We start from the raw sequence: 20,407 nt of genomic DNA, 5'->3' as shown, positions 1-20,407 counted from the left end.
TTAATGTGGGCAAAATGCCAAGTCACAGACATCTCCAACTTCTATAAACTGTGACTTGGCAGTTTGCCCACATTAAGCCTCTTACAGTTCCAGAAACTGAGAAGACCTAGAAAACAAGCATCCATGACATTCTTATTTAACTGAAGGGGGCAATGGACATCTGTGCCCCCTTCAGTTAAAATCAGAAGTGGGAAGCTGGCTGGTTGTCAGCCACTTATGATCTTCCTTTGTGGGAGAAGGTGGCTTATTCACTTGTCACATGTGGAATGTCCATTCTTGCCAACATAAACAGCATAGATACCTGATGTTCTATTTTATATATAGCAATTATACAAATCATACTGGATATGTTATTTTTGTTTGTTGTTTACAGCAGGCTCAGCAGTAGCTCAGATCATTTCTGCAACAGGTGAAGCATTGTCAGTTCCAGCTCCAGGCATGCAGGATAATAAGGGTGAAAAAGATCACAGACCAGGACACCAGGATGGGGAACATAAACCTTCTGCATTAGGTACTTAAATGACTCAGTCCTACATGCCTGCTTCACGCAGACCTCTCAGCAACTTGAATGAATGTTTTGCATGCTAAAGGTTTTCAGGGTTGGGCTTTGAGTCCTTAGATACTGTAAAAAGATCATGTGAAAAGATTTCTGCTTGATTAATATTGTGGAAATTGAGAATTCAGCCTCTGATCTGATGATTACTTGGCCAGAGTTCAGGAAAGCTATGCATCCAGGGCCTTAGTGCATAAGCATCAATCACTAAACTTTAAGACACACAGTAGCAAATCAATTAGAAGAATTACAGCTTCTTTGGAGTAATAACATTTCTTTTTTTCAAAGTAAAATTTTAATTGGTAATGTATTTAATAGGTCTCGGAGTGAATATGCCAATGGTAAACACTTCAGAGTTAGTGTGAACATTAAGAGGCAACTTGGTCTTGTGGTTACAGCATAGGGTGAGGAGTCAGGAGATCTGAATTCTCATCTCTTCTCCTCTACCTAAGCTATGTCTATACTGCACTCTAAATGTGAAAGAAGATGCACAATTTGCGCTATGCAAATTGTGCACTTATTTCGAGTTTATTTCAAAATAGGCTATTTCGAAATTTGGTGCTGTCTACACAGCACCAGTTTTTAAATAGTGCTATTTCGAGACATCCCTTAACCCTCATGAAATGAGGGTTACCGGGATGCCGAAATAGTGCGCCCCTTATTTCGAAATAACGGGTGGCTTTTGAAGACGCAGGGTAGCTTTGATGTGTAGACATACTTCAACAGTCCATGTTTCCCAAGTATACGTTAGCATTGCTTTTACTCTGTTTTTTGTTCAGTAAAAATGTAGGGATAATCTGATTGTGTCCGAGTTATCTTTGATTGCAAGGAGAGCTCAGGCTAACCTTTGCAACTTTGGATGATGGTAGTGATGCTACCACTACAAATTAGACTGAAAAGGATGTGGTCCCTTCATGGTGAGTCACCTTGGTACTAATTTTGGTTTTTCACTAAGCCTTGTTTTACCCTCCGCATCTCTGTGCTTAGGTGAGGATGCTGCTGTCATAAAAGAACGGCCACCAGAGGAGGTTGCAGCACGTCTTGCACAGCAAGACAAAGAGGAACAAGAGAAGATTTCATGTATGTAAATCAAAATATAATTTGGTTGTATCTTAGCAGTGTGAATTTCTGTAAATATACAGTATAGCCATACATATATATGGTAGTGTATATACAGGCTCTGTTCTCCCAGATCTATCCTTTGCCTAGTGGGGAACATTGATACAAGACTTAAGTTGTCAGTCTCTTCTCTTGTTTGTAGGCATGTTATACGTGTCTTTTGATAGTTGGGTGAGATTTGAAGTTGCTGTGCATTAGAAAGTGTTTAAGAATTCCTTGTTCTGTCTAATAACTAGGAGTTGCTTGCAAAGCTGCTTCATAACACTATCTTCAGCTGCCTGTGTCTTCAGGGCTGTAGCTACTTCTAGCTGGCCTTGATCGTCAGGTCTGGCTCTGCCGCCAAGGCCCGGAAAGCAGGAATAAGATCATTGTAATGGATTTGCAGACTTTCCTGCTTATAAGAATCCTGTCATGCACTCTCCCCTCCCACTTGCTGCCTCTGGGGAGAGGAGAGCGGGAGCCAGTGCCCATGAGGCTGTATCAGAGGCAGCAAAGGGAGAGAGGGAGCCGGTGCCCATGAGGAGCTGGCTTTAAGCAGGATCCCTATGAGCACTGGATCTGCCTCCCCCCCACGCTGTTGCCTCTGAAAGAGAGAGAGGCAGCAGCGTGGAGGGTGAGGAGGGCAGGCTGGAGTTGATATGTGTAGGGAGCCAGCTTTCAAGCCAACTCCCCACGTGTATCCTGCAGACCTGACTACTCCCCCCTTGTTGCCTCCAGCAGAGGCAGTGAGAGGGGAATGTGGGATCTGGCTTAGAAGTCGGTTCCCCACAGCACCAGCTCCGAAGTGCCACTTGCTTCTCCCCCCATACTCTCAAAGAGGCAGTAGTGCAGTGGTCTGGACGAAGTGGAGGCTGTTGCGAAGCAGCCTTTGTCTATGGGAAGTCTGAACTCCCTGTGGAGAGAGGCTGCTTAGCGTCCCATGGAGCAGCCTTAGTCCACAGCAAGCCTGGGCCTGCCGCAGACAGAGGCTGCTTTGCGGCGGCAGCCCCTGTCCATGAGGGGAAGGGGATTTAGCTTCCCCTGGACAGAGACTGTTCTTCATCCCACAGAGCAGCCTCTTTCCATGGGGAGCTCAGATTCCCCACCAGACGGGCTGCTGCCACCCTGCAATGCTGCCTCTGTATCGGAGACAGCAGGCAGCTGGTCCGTGAGAGGAGCTGGTTTTTAAACTGGCTCTCCTTGTGGACCAGCTCCCACCTGCCACCCTGCGCTACTGTCTCTGATAGAGAGGTAGCAGCACGAGGTGGCAGGGGGCTCCCCAGGAGTGGAACCAGAATGTACTGGCTGCCAGCCCCATCCTCCGGGACTATCGAATACTTGTAACTGCTAAAATTTAATTTGGTTATACAGTTACGCGATAACTAACATCCCTATCTCACAATGCAGTGTGGTGGGAAGGCAGAGCTGTGCTTTTTGGGATTCCCTCCGAGTTCTCCCACAGCATTCTCAGCTGTTAGGAGCAGTATCATGAGTAGCTCTGTGAGCTCTCCATGCTGAGGAATGTCAAAGCATCACAGCAGTCTCTCCAGTTCTCCCTCTACAGCAGCCGTCTGCCTGCCACTGTGTTCCTTGTGCAGGTCAGAACAGGAGCCATTCCAATGATTTATTCTTTCTTTGTTTCCCAGTCTGAGAGCACTCTCAGTTGTCAGATACTTTCTGGAGCTTTGAAAAGGGAGGAGTGCATGCCTGTAGTGCAGCAGAGATCACAAAACACTGAGTACAGCCATCAGGGCAGGCATCCTGGGATACTGGCGGTAGCCAGTTCTGTTGACAAAACCAACTACAGAGTCTACAGTGGGTGTTTGAGAACAATACAGGGAGGGGAAAATACAAAAGTCTCTTGTAGCGGAAGTGTTTTGTTGCCAAAATTGGGTGTGTTTCCCAACAAAAGTTGAATTGCAGTGTGAATACTTTCACTGTTTTGTCGACAAAAGGTAGTTTTTGGTGACAAAACTTGGTAGTGTAGCCACAGCCTTACAAAGAGTCTTTATGGAGAGAAGGGAACAGTGAGAACCTCTGTACTTGCCCTTGATGCAGCACAGTCCACAAACTGATAATTCTATAAAATTCTCACTAATCCTTTTGAGTGCTGGAAAGTGATGTCATGGGGCCCATTGAGAAACTGCAGTGGGGAACATAGAATGCTTTTTATTGTGATATGGGTGAAAGGGGAGACTATCTGTGTTTTCTTTCTCCAGCTCTTGCAGCTACTTTGGAAGGAGCCCTGAGCAGTACTGCTCGAGTAACCCTTCACGCAATTACTGCTCAGGAAGCTGCAGTGCAAGCGGTTAATGCACATGCTCAGATACTGAAGGAGGCTATGGATAATTCGGAGGTAAATGCTGATGCTGCTTGTACTTTGTCTATTGAAGTATCTAGAAGTGTTTACCATACAACTGAAGATAAGATCAGATCATTCATTTTTCTCCTGCGCTAGTCTCTAGCTTCTCCCAGTTGATTTTTACTCTCCCAGTTCATTGTAGTCTGTCTGAAATTATTAAAGATTTTTACATGCAACATTTATTTTGCTAATCTTTTTTTGTTTTTTGGGGGTGTTTGAACATGTAATGGCACTTTTGTTCCTCAGTTTCCCTGTCTGTGAAATAGGGATAGTGTTCAACAAAGTGTTACTATTGCTAAAATTAGTTGCAGTGGATTTCTTTCTTGGTACAGAAGTTAATTTGTTAGTGTCTAGTTAGGAATGATAGATATTGATTAATAACAGTGTAACTCATCAAATCTTAGCAGTTCCATGATTATTTGATAGCCCTCCAGGGCTATCACTCCCGGGGAGCCCCCTGCGCTGCTGCCTCTGTATCAGAGGCAGCAGCACATGGAGGCAGCAGCCCCGTCTGGGGGGGGCCTGAGCTCCCTGCAGACAGGCTGCACTGGCATCGCTTGGAGCAGTCTCCGTCTGTGGTGACCAGGGCCCGCTGCAGACAGAGGCTGCTCTGTGGTAGTCTCTCTGGCTCTGCCCCACTCCCCTACGCTGTTGCCTTGGATAGAAGTAGCAGTGTGGAGGGGGGCAGGCAGCTCTCCCCAAGCACCAGCTCTTGCCTTCCCCCTCTTCCTCACTGCATCTGTGGGAGATGGCAAGGGGCCACAGGTGGCTCTGTGGAGCCAGCATGTGCAGAGAGCTGACTTTCAAGCTGGTTCCCCATGCATGTCAGCTCCTACCTGCCTCCCCCTCGTGCTTATGCCCCAGATAGGAAAGCAGCAACAGGAGGGGGCAAGCGGCGCTGCAGGAGCTGATGTGTGGGCAGCTGGCTTGAAAGCTGGCTTCCTGTGTGTACCATCTCCCGTCTGACCCCCTCAACCTCCGTGCTGCTTCATGGGATCCAGAATCTTGAAAGACATCTTGCAATATGGTAGACCCCTTATTTGTAGATCTGTGCTGGAATGGCACTTGGTCTGGCTGTTTTCCCGTGTGACACCTACTTGACTGTTGTTATGCTCTCATATCATGTTGGGGCTGGTACAAAGTCTCCTTTTAAAGGGTGTTGTCTCATTGCGGTGTTGCTTTCTCAGAGATGTTGGAAGGGCAGTTAAGCACCTAAGTGAAATGTTTGTTCGTTGAGCAAGTGTTTCTTTTTTATCAGTTGAAGGGATTGCTGTCCAGCGTGTATTCAGGGATTCTCATGTTGCATCTGAGGCCATGCCCAACACAAAGGCCAACAAAACAGCTCTGGGGCATCTGTGTGGTTTGCCGTCCGTGGCAACTCCAAGCCTTTATTTTTCCAACCACTGTTTTTTTTTATTTGCCAGTCTGGTATTAGGGATGTGAAAGATTAACTGGTAAGCATCAGCCTTAGCAGATGATGCTTACTGGTTCTGGTTATTCAGTGAGGGCTAGAGCAGCTCGGGAAGAGGGCTGCATTAGCGCCGTGCGTGGCCTGCTGTGGACAGGGGCTGCTCCAGTCCTCTAGAGCAGCCCCTGTCCACAGTGGGCCTGGGTGCATTGCAGGCAAGGGATGGCTCCTGTCATCGGGGTGGGTGGTGGTGCTCCAGCCCGCCTGCCCCATCTTTAATTGGTAAACCAGCTAAACATGATGTTTAACTGGTGAAACAATTAAATGGGATTTTCCATCCCTGTCTGGTATGAGCCATCTTTCTAGCTGTTGAATCCTTATCCTTAATGTAGATTTGCTAGGTAGTGTTCAATGAGTTGAAATGCTGATGTGTTTTGGGGTCATTCTCATCAAACCAGTCCTGGTTCCTCTTACAGTATATGACTGCTGAAGTTATTGGCTTTATCTCAAAAATGTTTCCAGGCTGTGTGTATGTCCATTGAGATGGTCTGAGGCTAAGAAACTTATATTAGTTATGCCAACATACAGTCCCATTGTGTCTTAATTTAACATTTGTAGAATTTATCTGTGGCAAGATGCTGTTGCTTTCAACAGTGTTGTAGGCCAGATGGTGTTCAAGTAGTTAATTATGCAGGGGCATATCCATAGCTAATAAGGACTAGGAATGAAAGCGACTGTGATAAGCAAAAGCTTATTGGATAGTCGACACACTAGTTGCTTTCCTCCCTTGCTGCCTCTATCAGAAGAGGCAGCAAGGTGGGGGAAGAGACGAGGATGCTGGAGGGAGCCAACTTAAAAGCCAGTTCCATGGGAGGGAGCAGGGGCGCTGTTCCACCTTTGAAATGTACAAGAGTCCCCCCAGGAGCTCTTGTGCATTTCAAAGATTGAAATGGCAAGTGGCACTTCCGCCTTTGAAATATAGCAACAGCCGGGTGGACTCTTGCTACATTTCAAAGCGGAAGCACCCTTATTGACTAATCAAATAGTCAATGGAAATTACATCGACTGTTGATTAATCTAATTTTAACATCCCTAATAAGTACTGGGCTTGAGAGGTCTCCCATGTGGAAAATCTGAAATGGTGATATCACTTTTCACATCGTGGAATTTGGCACTCAGTGCTATTGGATTGATAGGAACCGTGTGAAAAATACATTAATGTTTAATCTCTTAAAATGCAAGGAGCATGATTAAGTAGGTTAAATTGGATGTAGATTAAAACACAAGAACTAATATTTCTGTTTACTTATATCACGCTTTTAACAATCAGCAAACATTTATCTGTTCTGTTGTACAAGGCTCAATGTGAAATTGACTACTTTGAATTCATTGTTTAGTCAGAACAAAGTGCATAAAGTAAATGGCGCAAATGCTGATAAAAATCAGATTTTAAAAACTTTTACTTTTTGGTATTTAGTAAAAAAGGTAATTATTTTTAAATGACTGTCTTTGCCTTTTAAAAAAAAATGCAAATTAGTTAGGATCCTTTAAGTTTTTGCAGCTATTTTGAATTTCCATTCTTGTTAATAATTTTGTTAGTGGTTAGAACTTGCCTAATTAGAAAACTTGTGCTTCCTAGACTTCAGTAGAGAGAAAATCTGCTCAGTGGCGGACCTTGGAGGAAGCACTGAAAGATCGAAGGAAGGCTGTGGATGAAGCTGCTGATGCCCTTTTGAAAGCCAAGTAAGTTTTTCTTAGCATTACATAGGGTTGATTTAATATCTCCAATGTCCAATTTGGCAGAAATTCATAATAGGTTTCTAGAAACAACAAACAGTATTAGTGTAAATTAGATCAATTTGTTCATAACATGTTCATAGCTATATTACATCTATACCTATGCAAACACCAAAACAGTTTAACCCAAGCATACTCTTGATGTAAGAATGTATAGTATGTGCTTCTCAGGTGTCTCTGGTTTTAGTGTTTTGTAGAACATAGATATAATAGAAAATCTGAAATAATAAAATTTTAGATATTTTCTAATTTTTCTTTTCCCTTTTTTTTTTAATATAAAACAATGAATTAATCAGATCACTCTTGGAGCTTAGATACCATGCAAGTGAGACCAAACACCTCAAGTCTCATCTAAGCTATGAATTAGAAGAAACAGTGGATATAATGTAAAATGTTCTGTTTTCTGTAATATCTTTTGCAGATAAAAATCTTGGACAAATTTAAATAGTATTAGCAAACCTATTGCAGGTATTCCACAGCTATCTTCTGTATATACAGGGATCAGTATTACCATTAGGTATCTTAAGTTGTAATGGCCAAAATTTTAAAACTTGATTCTATAAAGTTAGGCTCCTTAGGGTTGTACACTAATAACGTTAGAAATGTCAAACTTAAAAATAAGCCAAATATCCTTACTTTTTGGATTCTTTCACACACAATCCTAAAGTAGTGTGGTATTCAACCTTTCTATGCCAAGATCACTTTTTGAATTTAAGGGCAATCCAGTAGGACAGACATTTAAAATTTAAATAACCTGAAAATACTGGTTTGGGGAAGATGCAAAAAATAAAACTTGGGAAGAACTCTGGAAAGCCTAACAACAAAACCCCAAAACACCCCCCCCCCCCCGCTGCCCCTCCCCGAAAGATGGTAAGTGATAAAAATGCCACTCAGTGTGTATGAACATTTCAACTAAAAATCCTTTTAAATTAAAAAATAATTGGAGGGTTGAATGCTGCCCTTACAGTTAGTCAAACTGGTTTCACTAGAGCCAATATTTTTGAAGGATATTTAAGATCATTTATCTGTAAAAATTTGGCTACTGTTAGGTTACTTTTTACTCTGTTGCAAGGGCAGGGAACCTTTTTTGGGTTGGGAGCTGCTAACCTGAGGAAAATCAGTCAGGGGCCGCACGCAAGTGAGAAGCTCCTGACTTAGAAGGAGAAAGACACTCCCCACATTCTCCTTGCACAACAGAGCCTAAGAGGGCCCCAGCTAGTAGATTTTGGGTGCTCTAGCCCGGTGGGTGGGTGGCAGTGGGACTGGAGTGCCAGTGTGGGTTCCCCAATGCTGAGCTTCTGGGGCAAGATGCATGTGGCCCCCGGGCCTGAAGTTTCCCACCCCTGCTCTGTTGTATTCATTTCAGTGGGCTTTGAATCAGGAACATTGTGCTGTTGCCTTGAATTTCCAATTATGCAAGGGGAGAACTTAATTTTTTTTTTTTAAAGTCATTTCTATTAATGTGTTACTTTGTAAATATCTCTCCATTTCCTTTTAGTCATGCCTTCCAAAAAATGTGGGCCAAAGCTACTTTTTCAATACAGCCAATTAATTTCTACATATGTAAACATTTCTTTAGTATTAAGCTTTGCATTGGCTGGAAGTGGCTCAATTTTCAAATATCAGGTGAATTTGGTTTGGCAGAGTACATCCAACCCAGTTCACTGCATGTAACAATGTATAGCTGCATATGCAATTTAAGAATATGAAACTGAGCTTACAAAACAAATGTGTGTCTTTACAACTCACCCTCTCAGGCAAAATCTTTGAGGGAAAAATTCACACTAAATATAATCATAATTTCAATGATTAAGAACATTGAACTCTCTAGCAGCTCTATTTACAGTTTAAAGCTCTTCTTTAATTAAAAGCGGCAAGGAGTCCTGTGGCACTTTATAGACTAACCGAAGTGTTGGAGCATAAGCTTTCGTGGGCAAAGACCCACTTCGTCAGATGCATGCATCTGACAAAGTGGGTCTCTGCCCACAAAAGCTTATGCTCCAACACTTCGGTTAGTCTATAAAGTGCCACAGGACTCCTTGCCGCTTTTGCAGATTCAGACTAACACGGCTACCCCTCTGATACTACTTTAATTAGTTTGTTAGGTCATCTGATCAGTCTCCTTGCCAGTGCAGATAGTAAGTAAAGTTCTGTATATGCTAATTGGTAGTTTCTGTCATTTTTTTTCCAGAGAAAAATTAGAGAAAACAAAGGGTGTGATTGATGATGCCAGGAAGTCTCAGCTCACTGGAGCCAAATCTCACATACTTGCTGCAGAAGAGAATCTGCATCATATGATAGTTGACCTAGATAATGAAGTAAAAAAGGTAACATTGTCTAAGGCTGTTCTAATAAATTATCATTTGCATAGTGGGTAATTGCCAGCATGTACAGAAACTCCTTAAAAATAGTGAGTAGAAATTCAGAACCATTCAGGTGTAACTTGAGTTTTTCAGCTGACATGTCTTAAGGATCATCTTTCACAAGATCCTGATGAGGGAAAAGGTGGCTCTGTTATTTGATCTGTTTTAGTGAGTGCATGCTTTCTTTAGTTTGGTGGCAGTTGGATAAGGTGACTTGGGATCATGATTAACTTTTTTAGTTAATAGCGTGAATTAACTGCAATTGATAGCTCCAATGTATATGAGTTCTTCCTTACCTTGAAAGATAAATCTAACCTAACTTTATTTATTCCTATCATATAGGTTCAGGCAGCACAATCTGAGGCTAAGATAGTAGCTCAGTACCATGAACTTGTGGCTAAAGCTAGGGATGAATTTCAACGGGAACTGGACAGTATCACTCCAGAAATACAAACTGGTTGGAAGGGGCTCAGTAAGTCTTTAACTGTTATATTACCCTTAATGTTTAATGATGCACAAAGCACTTTGTTTTCCAAGAGCACTTTAGCTGCGTCCACTGACGCACAATTGTTTCTATTTTCTGTTCCTATGCATAGTTAAAACTAGCTACAATGTACTTGAAATAACTTTACAATTCCAAGTAATCTTAACCAGCTGGTACAGAATGCCCTCATTTTGGTTTAAGTGTTGCTTGATGAAATCACATGCACTGAAACTTGACATTGGGAAGATACTTGTTCTGTCCCTTGTGTTGAAGTATTTTCCTGATGTTCCAAGAGTAGTGATGTAGAGCAGTATTTCTTAAACTTTTTGAGACCACAGAACACCAAACAATAGTATTTTTTTCATGCGGAACACCTATGAAAATTTTCTCCCAAAAAAAATTGTCAGACAAAAACAAAGAAGAGATTGTGGCACACCTGCGAGTTGTTCATAGAATCATAGAGCTGGAAGAGACCTCAGAAGGTCAAGTCCAACCCCTTGCCCAAGGCAGGACTAGTGTTCCACAGAACGTAGTTTAAGAATCACTGATGTAGAGTAAACCCATATGATGGAAAGAGAAGACCAGGTGCAACTGAAAGAGGTCCTTTCAATAAAGCACAAACAACTGTTATTTCTGGAACAATTAGAGTCATCTTAGTTTAGCTTTTCTATTTGTTTCCATTAAAAAATCAAGTCTGTAATATTTCTGTTTTGATATCCTTAATGGAATATAAACTGTATAAAGCAGTAAATTGTTTAAACAGGTCTGTATCTTTGTATCTGCCTGTATCTTTGAGTTTTTATAGCATATGGGTGAAGTAACCAGGGTATAGTTAGCTAGATTAAATTAACTTGAACTGAAATTGAGCAAATCCATTTAATGTCACAGGGAAGCTCTCTTGAGCAGTCATATTTCTACTTTATTAGTGAGCATTAGACAACATTACAACTATATTAATCAACAGAGATAAAGCGTAAGGATAAATACCATGGTATCTGCCTTGTTGCTGGACATTTTGAGCAAAGCACTTTTCAAAACTTAGAACTTAAGCATGTGCTTAACTGCTTTGTGAAATCCGGGCTTTCCTTCTGGCATCTACCTGGCACTGAGTCAATAACTTTCTGACGCTGCTTAGCTCCTTTTGACATAGTTGGGACTATCACTTAATGGCTTTCAGGGATATTTTAATTATTATTCTTATGAATATGCAAAGGCATTTTTATAATTTAAGAAGATGTTTAAAAAGTCTGCTTGTGTTGTAGTAGCAGATACTGATATGATTCTGAGAGAATTCTGCTGGTTTTGTGTGTGCTCATCCCTCCATTAGTGAGAGAATGTCCATCTCACTGTAGAGGTCCATGGCTTTTTGTGGATTCAGTAGAAAACAAGAACATATAGATAGTAGCTTTCGTGGTCAAAACCCACTTCAGATGACTGGAGTATTAAAAGTCCAGATCCAAGAAACTTTTAATACTCCAGTCATCAGAAGAGGTGGGTTTTGGCCACGAAAGCTCATGATACCATCTACGTGTTTTGTTAGTCTTTAAGGTGCTACTAGACTATTTTGTTGTTTTAAGTTTTTCCAGTTACAGGCTAACTCAGCTACCCCTCTGAAGCTGACTGAATTTGGTTCTACGGATAGTGGAGTATTGTACTAGAGCAACAAATAAGCCTGGACTGATAATATCTCAGCTCTTCTTAGTCTGTCAGTGAAATTGGAGTTTTTTTATTTTGGGGGGGAATTACTCTGCTAGGTGATTTTTAGGGTTTTTTTTCTCCTGGCTTAAAAATATGCTAGCCCATATAAGGAAGGAACCATTTGAAACACATTAAAATAGCGAGTGACAAATTCTTTAAATTGTCTTTTTAAATTTCATGTACCTACTTAAAGGACTTATGTAGTTTGAGCTATAGGGAAGGTTTTTCATAATACATTTTATGTACCCCAGAAACCAAGTCCTGTGCAATTAATGCAGTCAGGATTTGTATCCTAGCACTAAATGTAAGGGGTGAGGGACAACCAAGCAGCAAGCATTGTTCAGGAAACGTCAGTGGCACTAATCTGATGATGATTACCAAGCAGTCTAAGATTTTGATTTATACCCTCTATACAAAAAAGTCATAGCTTTTAATAAGTTAGCATCTGGATTACAGCCAGTGTATTTATAGACACATTTGTGTATATTACAGGCTACATATTGATGTTAATTGTGTATAATATAGTTGTGCTGAATCATGCTGCAGTAGCTCACCTCATATTTTCTGTTACTGCTGCCTTTTATTTTTAAGGCACTTGTAACACAACCATTAAACCCCCCCCCCCCCCCCACTTTACTTCAGGCCCCAAAATAGAATTCTAAGTCTTTGCAAGTATCAGAGGGGTAGCCGTGTTAGTCTGAATCTGCAAAAGCGGCGAGGAGTCCTGTGGCACCTTATAGACTAACTGACATGTAGGAGCATAAGCTTTTGTGGGTAAAGACCTACTTCGTCAGATGCAAGTCTTTGCAGATGATAAACTGCTTTTGCCAGATTCTCTTCAAACAAGAAAAGCTGTTTTGCAAATAAATTTAATGAAATTTGCCTTCTTTATTAAAGACAACAATAAAAATAAATGTCAAATACGAGCAGCCTTTTTAGATGTAAAAGGCTATGAACTGTAGTAGGTTCATTTTTCAAGTGCTTAGTTCTACACTCTGTGTTAATTTTTGACATTATTTCCTAGCATCTATGCTTAAGTGACAGTGCACTTAAGTTGGGCTCTCTGCAAGTGTACATGTCCCACCTGCAAGCTGGTAATTGCAGGGCAAGGACAGAAAGAGGCCACATACATATTGTGCTTTCTGGGGAAAATCTTCTCTGCTGGTCTACCTTAAATTTCAGCCTTGAGAGAGCTTCATTTGAGCAAATAAACTTGACAAGTTTAATGAACCACATTGCTGCTCATGATTAAATGCTTCAGAGTGGTATTCTGAAGTCTTTGAGTCTAACAATGTGTATGTTGTGGATACTTTTGCTTTGGAATAACTAAAACTCAAAGACTAACTTCAAACTGATGCTATGCTTCCCAATTAAAATTTGTAGTTCTTATTCTTAAACATTTAAGCTCCATCTGCACTGCTGCTTTCTACTAAAGCTCAAAAATCTGCATTTGTGAATTTCAGAATGTGATTTTAGAGGCATCGCTACTGTGTGTTTTCTGTTAGTATTTCTATAAAGGGACTTTTAAGAGCTTTAACAAAAAGCTAACAGTCTAACTAAAAGACTCCTTATAATAGGCTACGGCACTCTAAATACAGAACTATGAGTGGTATGTTTTCCTGTATATTGCTGCATGCTTTTACTAATAGATTTGCTGTGTTGACTGTTAATTAATTTTTCCAAACCTTCCTCTTTCTGTTGCAGAGATAACTGAATTAGGTGAGTTAATGCAACTTTTTCTGCTCTTATGAATGTTACTTCTCTATTCTTTCTGTATGTGTTGTGTGTTACTTTATAATTAGGCAGTATCAACTGAGTGCTGAGTTGCTGCATTTATAAAATATATTAAAATATATTAGTGTTTAGGTTTGCTTTGAGATTTCCCATTTAGTTTCTCTGTGCAGTCTGGTTCTTGTCTCTGCTTGTAGTTCATATATTTAAAATAGTTTTGCTGCTCAGGTAATAGTTACTGTAAAAATTAACTACAGAGGTTAAATTCCTTTCATGAATATTAGCATGCCACTAGGATACTTCTGTGCTGGTCACAGATGATTAGGAACACAGAACTGTGAACCAGAAACTTGTGTCCTGCCATTGACTTGCTGGGTAATGTTGGGTAAACCATTTGGACCGAAATTTTCCAGTGCTCACTAATTGTAGGTTCCTCAATTTTCCTATGCCCATGTTGAACCTTACTTTGTAGAGCTGCTGAGGGCCACTGGTACCCTTTGCAATTTGTAGATACGCAGACCCTCTGAAAATCAAGCCGTTGAGGTCAATTTCCCCTCCAGTGCCCACTGGAATGGATGGGCTTAGCAGTGCATGCCTGGCAGGTCAACAAACTTGGCTATTTAGGACCAGTATTGGGAGAGAACCTTCCAGAAGAAAAAGGATCGTCACAAGGAAATGCTCTGCTGGCTATTACTACGTTTAAAATGCCGAGCCACAGCAGTCCCCACTCACGCTGGTCTGGGACCTCCCCTTGCTGCGGCTCTATAGTTTAAATGTAGGAGCCAGGCTGCCTGTGTACTTAGCTCATGCTACATTTAAACTGCAGAGCCGAAGTGGGGGTAGCTCCCGGACCGGTGTGAGCCAGGACAGAGCACTTTCCATTATCAACTGATCGTGTAGTTGAAACAAATTGTATCAACTACACAATTAGCAAATAACCTGCCTCTTAATATCCTTAAACCCCATATCTCCCCTGCAGACTGCAAGGTGCTGAAGTTCAAGCATGCCTGCTGATCTTGGTTGGGGCAACCTGTGTCCAGGGGATGTGGTGATGACTTTGTGTGGTATAGCCTGAGTATAGTGTTTCAGCCTTTCCCATGGTGAAGGATCCGCTGGCCACACACATACATTCTTTTCCCCCATGTAGCAGGTTGAGGGAATGGGTCTGAGAGAGAGCTCTGTGCAGCACACCTTGTACAAACCTGGTCGTGAGTGCCAAAGGTGACACGGTCTGCATCCCAAACCAAAGGCTGCAGCCTTCTGACCAGATGCAGATGTAGTTTTGATGTTTTCCACTATTTGATCAACCAGACTCCTAGCTTATGGACTCTGGTAACGGATGCTGGATATAAACCCTCAGAGGAACTTGTATAACTTGTTCTGCTTTCACTTGCTGTCACTACCTCTCTCTTCTCAGGACTAAGCTTCAGCAAACCCAATTTCACCCAGACTTTGAATCTGCTTTCTCTCCTGAGGTGCTGTATGGCTTTATAAGCACAGTCATCGCTGCATTGAGCTTTAAAAACCAGTAAAAAGGCAGTTCTTGAGCTGTGAGAAACTTGGTTCTAAATCAACCTACTAATGGGAGTGAAGTTGGAGGGGAAGACAGAGAAAAATCAACAGGCTGGCATGGTGGCGATTGAGAGGGAAATATTGTGACGGGCATTTTGGTAGCTCCTTGTATTTAGGAAAATATAGTGTACCTTGTTAGTTTGTAGATATTGTCCAGAAAGGCTTGGATGGGTGTCAAGGCAGGGAGAGAGTTATTAAGGTGCCAAGATCCGTGGCTAAAAGGTACTAGTTGAGTATTAAATATTTCCAGCTTGTGACGTGAGGATGATCAAATTTTGTGTGTGCTTGTGCTGGGTAGGACAGGAGCTGTTGTGTGTCTGTGCAACTGTTTCTACAGTGATTTATTTCTAATAAAGCTCATTCTCTCTAGCTGGACAGCTGTCTACAGATGACTTAAATTCTCTCATTGCTCATGCTCATCGTCGTATTGACCAGCTAAACAGGGAACTGGCAGATCAGAGAGTGAGAGAACAGCAGCACATTGAGGCAGCCCTGGAAAAGCAAAAACTGGAAGATAAGAAAGCACTTGAGACAGCAGTGGCCAAAGCACTTGAGCACCGCAAAAGCGAGATCCAGGTTGAACAGGACAAAAAGGTACAGTAAGTCTAGGGTAATTGGTCCTCCCTTGTTGCTCTTTTCCAGCATGTTCTCTGCCTCCAGTGGAATTCACCAGTGAAGCATGACATCTTCCAGACTGCAAACGTATAGTGTGGCAGCTGATTAGAAAACAATATAGCTTTGGACATTGAGTCTTGATTCAAATGTGTGTGCAGATTAGACTGTCAGGTAAAACTTTCAAAAGCCCCTGAGTCATTTAAGTAATTTTGAAAATGTTCCATGTTGATGCATACTCAACCACAGCTTTTACATACATGTATCGAGTATTTGTATGCATATGTGGCCAACCATGAAACCTTGCATGTGGGCACTTCTGAAAAGTAGCTGTACTGGAGTCAACTGCAAAACTTCTATTAAATTCAGTAGGACCAAGATTTCACCCCAAGTTCTGGTTGTCCAAAGCTTCATTTGAACTAAGATCTTCCTAGTTAAGAACTCCCCCTCCCCCATTTGTTGTTTGAAGAAAACAGTGGAAAGCCTATTTATTCAATTAACTAAAAGTAACTAGTGGCCAGGGCTAGCTTGAATGAACAGTTCATTAACAGAAAGCTCAGTACCAGAAAGAAGCTTGTTGACTTCTCATATGACTCGTTATTGCAAAAAACATTCAGGGATCATTTGGGAAATGTATAGCCACTCCTGAAATATGTTTACTGTGTCAAGTTAATAAGCAGATAATGTGACATAGTGTGTATAGCTTGAAAGAAAATTCTGGAGTTAGCAGAGGAAAAAAAGTAGAAGTGTTTTAATTTGAGATCCCATTGGGTAAATTTTAGAATTTATGTATGTTTTTATTTCAGCAATTTCTTTTTCATGCATGTTAATAATGTAAAGCATGCATTGTTAACTAGCTAGGAAGTGTAATCACTGGTTACTAGCACATCATGCTTGCTATCAGGTGATAGCACACTTGGAAGGTAAAGGCTTATATATCTAATGCCTATTTATGTACAGATGGAAGAAGTCCGAGAAGTAATGGAGACTGAAATGAGGACCCAGCTCCGCAGGCAAGCAGCTGCTCACACTGATCACTTAAGAGATGTTCTGAAGATCCAAGAACAGGAGCTCAAGCTGGAGTTTCAGCAGGTGAGGGAGGGGAGATCTGCAATGAACTACACAGGGACTGCATGGCATGCTATCTGGTTTACTGTGGTAACCTTGTGGGATACACATCATGTAAAGGTCCCACTGGACAGAAGTTTTACAAATGCATTCTTCATACTTTTAATGCAGGCTATAGAAGGAAGCCAATTATACTGAAAGGGAATGGAATATACAAAATATTTGGTCAGATTCTATTCCTTTTCATTTTTTAGTGGAGGAGAGGATTTGCTGATACTAAACAGCAAGGCTGTGTCTACATTGGCATCCCTTTCCGGAAAAGGGATGCTAATGAGACACTTCGGAATTGCAAATCCGCGGGGGATTTAAATATCCCCCACGGCATTTGCATTTACATGGCTGCCGCTTTTTTCCGGCTCGGGGATTTTGCCGGAGAAAAGCACCAGTGTAGACGCGATTCTCTGGAAAATAAGCCCTTTTCCGGAAGATCCCTTATTCCTACTATTCCTTTATTCAAAAGGGCTTATTTTCCGGAGAATCGCGTCTACACTGGCGCTTTTCTCCGGCAAAAACCCTGAGCTGGAAAAAAGTGGCAGCCATGTAAATGCAAATGCCGCGGGGGATATTTAAATCTCCCGCGGATTTGCAATTCCGAAGTGTCTCATTAGCATCCCTTTTCCGGAAAGGGATGTCAATGTAAACACAGCCCAAGTGCAATAGAGTGTCTGATTACCAGGGCCATGTTGCATTTACTAAAACGTACATTGTCTTTGGAACGCATACAGTAAATTGATCTGTGGTATTGCGTTATCAAGGGTATCATTTTGATTTCTACATGAAGTATTTGTTTTCTTGTTTACACTGGTAATAGAGCTTGTCTGAGAAACTCAGTGATCAGGAAATGCAATTCAAACGTCTTACTCAGGAACAACTTGACAACTTTACTTTGGATATCAACACAGCTTATGCCCGGCTGAAAGGAATTGAGCAGGCAATGGAGAGTAAGTACTGGAAAGGGGGCAGAAACATTTTGTAATGACTGATGTACCAGAGCACAATCCAGAGTAGTGGGGGACTGCATCACTATTATCGTGCTAATTTAGGTGCCTTTCAGTACCTTGCTATCACCTGGGCTTCTCACAGCCTTTCTAGCATGCTGACCACATTCCCTCTGTGAGTGTAACTTCAGCCTGCCAGCTTCACCCTGGTTTCACCAGTTTGACTGGGTAACTCCCACACACCCTCACTCTTGGATCAGATCTTCCTTCAGAAATGTTTGTCTTTTTACTGTCCTGCCCTTTCCTGGACAGTGCAGTTATAGTAAGTCTCTTATTCTTTTAATGCAGTAATGTGCCATCTTCTCTTAAACGAGTTACCTGGGCACTCCCACTTCCACACTGGATTGGCTAAACCAGTAAAAGAAATGTAAGTGACACACAACCCAGAAACGTTTACCAGGAAAAAAAGTTAACACTTACTAGTATGTACTTAATCTGGATCACAGAGCAAACTTTCTCACCACACTCTCCAGCTTACTGACCAGACTTTCAGATCCCTTCTTCAGTCTCCAACTGCTGTTTCCTTTTCTCAAATGCAGAGTAGGAGGATTCTCTTCTGGTGTTTGTCTCTCCTCTTGAAAAACCTTTTCAGCTGATATCCAGGAATCAGTCTATGTGGAAGGCTATTCCCTGCTGGAGTTTTATTTTTCACCTGTTTTTAATTTAATTTAATTCAAACAGAATATAACCCTCTGCTAAAGCATACTTATGGAGCAGTAGCTCTCCTGTTTTTGAAGTGGCTTGCTTTATCAAGACATCTCAAAAATGGTGTTAGGTTTTGTACACCTCACTTCAGCACTTAGACTCAGTATTATCCTGAACTGCTGTCCCACATCGCTGAAGACAGATTGTGCTATCTTAACTGATTCATGTTGCTTGTTAACTTACTCATGAGGGTGCTGATCTTTACCTCAATGTGACAATTACACTGTGTGTGTCAGTCTAAAGTCGTCTTTCTGCATTTATTCTGCAGGTCACGCAGTTGCTGAAGAAGAAGCTAGAAAGGCACATCAGCTGTGGCTTTCAGTTGAGGCTTTAAAATATAGCATGAAGACTGCATCTGGAGACAGTCCCACTGAACCACTGGAATGCGCAGTTGAAACCATCAAAGCCAGCTGTTCTAACAATGCATTTACTGAAGCTTTAGTAGCAGCTCTCCCCCAAGAATCTCTGACCCGGGGAGTCTATAGTGAAGAGGCACTCAGGGCACGTTTCTATGGAGTCCAAAAACTCGCAAAAAGAGTGGCCATGATCGATGAGACCAGGAACAGCTTGTATCAATACTTGCTCTCTTACCTCCAGTCGCTTCTCCTCTTTTCTCCTCAGCAACTGAAACCACCCACTGAGTTCAGCCCTGATGATCTGGACACATTTAAATTACTGTCCTATGCTTCATACTGCATTGAACATGGAGATCTGGAGCTAGCAGCTAAGTTTGTCAACCAGCTGAAAGGGGAGTCTAGAAGAGTGGCACAGGACTGGCTGACTGAAGCGCGAATGACCCTAGAAACAAAACAAATAGTGGATATCCTGACTGCATATGCCAGTGCAGTGGGATTAGGAACAACTCAAGTGGATTGATCTAGGCTAGGGCTTACACTTTTGGAAGCAGTCTAATGCAGAATTGTTCAAGTGCTGGGAAGAAATCAAATGATTGTAAAGGGTTTGGAAATAAGGACTTTGGAAGGGGTAGAAATGTTGTGTCACAAACCACAGGTACCCGTCCTGTTTCCTTGCACTGAGCTGAATCTCACCACCTGTTGTATTTATATTGTTTTCAGTCATCATGACAGCAAACTTCAGCTGCTTTCTCTGCAACTTGTATAACAATTTTGTTTCCAAGTTGTACTGATTGGGCTTGTGACCCAGCCACAATAATGTTTGTAACCAACCCTTACTGATTTGCCACTTGGTGCCGTTGAATAAAACAAGGTATAAAACCCATGTGTCGTCTTCTATTCAATTCTCTTGCTTAAATACCAAATAGAAAGCTTTCTATTTGTTATCTCATATATACATGGATACCAGAGCAATCACTGATTCTCTGGTATTAGTAGCCTGAAGCTGATCATGGCAAATGGCTGTTAGTATATATTATTTTCAGCATGTAGTAATGACAATTTATATCACCACTAGCTGTCTCCTTTTAACCTATTTAGTATCCCTGCCCATGCTGTTCCTTGCAGTTATATTTTAAATACCTGAGTAGCACCAAGAGATCTACATAATCTAGAACGTCTTTGTGCTTGTGCAATTCAAAACCATTGCATTCTCACCTCCAAGGAAATACTTTCATTTAGTATTCAAATACTACATTTGTAGTTTGGACAAAGTTTCCAGACATGTGCACAACACGCTGAGTGACAAATGGCTTAATCAGAAAATGTCTTAAACTATTTTGGTTAGAACTCATGCTTCTATATAATGATACAAAATTCAGATCAAACTTACAGACATGCAGACTTCCAAGAAAATTCTGCTAGGTCTTTTGAAAGCCCTGAACATGCAGAACAACAGGGAGTATCACAGAATACCAGAACTAGAAGGGACCTCGAGATGGCAGAAACAAGCACTGTCTAGATCATCCCTGATAGATGTCTGAC

At 41.6% G+C, this 20,407-nt stretch overlaps 1 protein-coding gene across 4 annotated transcripts in view; it reads left to right on the top strand.

The window, feature by feature from the left end:
• IMMT (inner membrane mitochondrial protein) overlaps positions 1-19,748 on the top strand; it is a 39,537-nt gene extending 19,789 nt beyond the window's left edge. For 2 of the 4 annotated variants that reach the window (XM_075930943.1, XM_014574634.3), the window contains exons 5-15: positions 374-511; positions 1,541-1,633; positions 3,871-4,007; positions 7,061-7,164; positions 9,410-9,545; positions 9,924-10,053; positions 13,468-13,482; positions 15,437-15,660; positions 16,639-16,770; positions 17,618-17,747; positions 18,778-19,748. In XM_075930943.1, the coding sequence (XP_075787058.1) occupies positions 374-511; positions 1,541-1,633; positions 3,871-4,007; positions 7,061-7,164; positions 9,410-9,545; positions 9,924-10,053; positions 13,468-13,482; positions 15,437-15,660; positions 16,639-16,770; positions 17,618-17,747; positions 18,778-19,385 (1,847 nt within the window). In that variant the 3' untranslated portion in view covers positions 19,386-19,748. The remainder of the gene's footprint in view (positions 1-373; positions 512-1,540; positions 1,634-3,870; positions 4,008-7,060; positions 7,165-9,409; positions 9,546-9,923; positions 10,054-13,467; positions 13,483-15,436; positions 15,661-16,638; positions 16,771-17,617; positions 17,748-18,777) is intronic. The other 2 variants (XM_075930944.1, XM_075930945.1) reach the window with 2 other exon arrangements.
• Positions 19,749-20,407: the final 659 nt, after the last annotated feature.

The sequence above is a fragment of the Pelodiscus sinensis genome, chromosome 5 (assembly GCF_049634645.1).
Source record: "Pelodiscus sinensis isolate JC-2024 chromosome 5, ASM4963464v1, whole genome shotgun sequence".
Lineage (NCBI taxonomy): Eukaryota > Metazoa > Chordata > Testudines > Trionychidae > Pelodiscus > Pelodiscus sinensis.
This window is presented reverse-complemented; position numbering and strand designations above follow the sequence as displayed.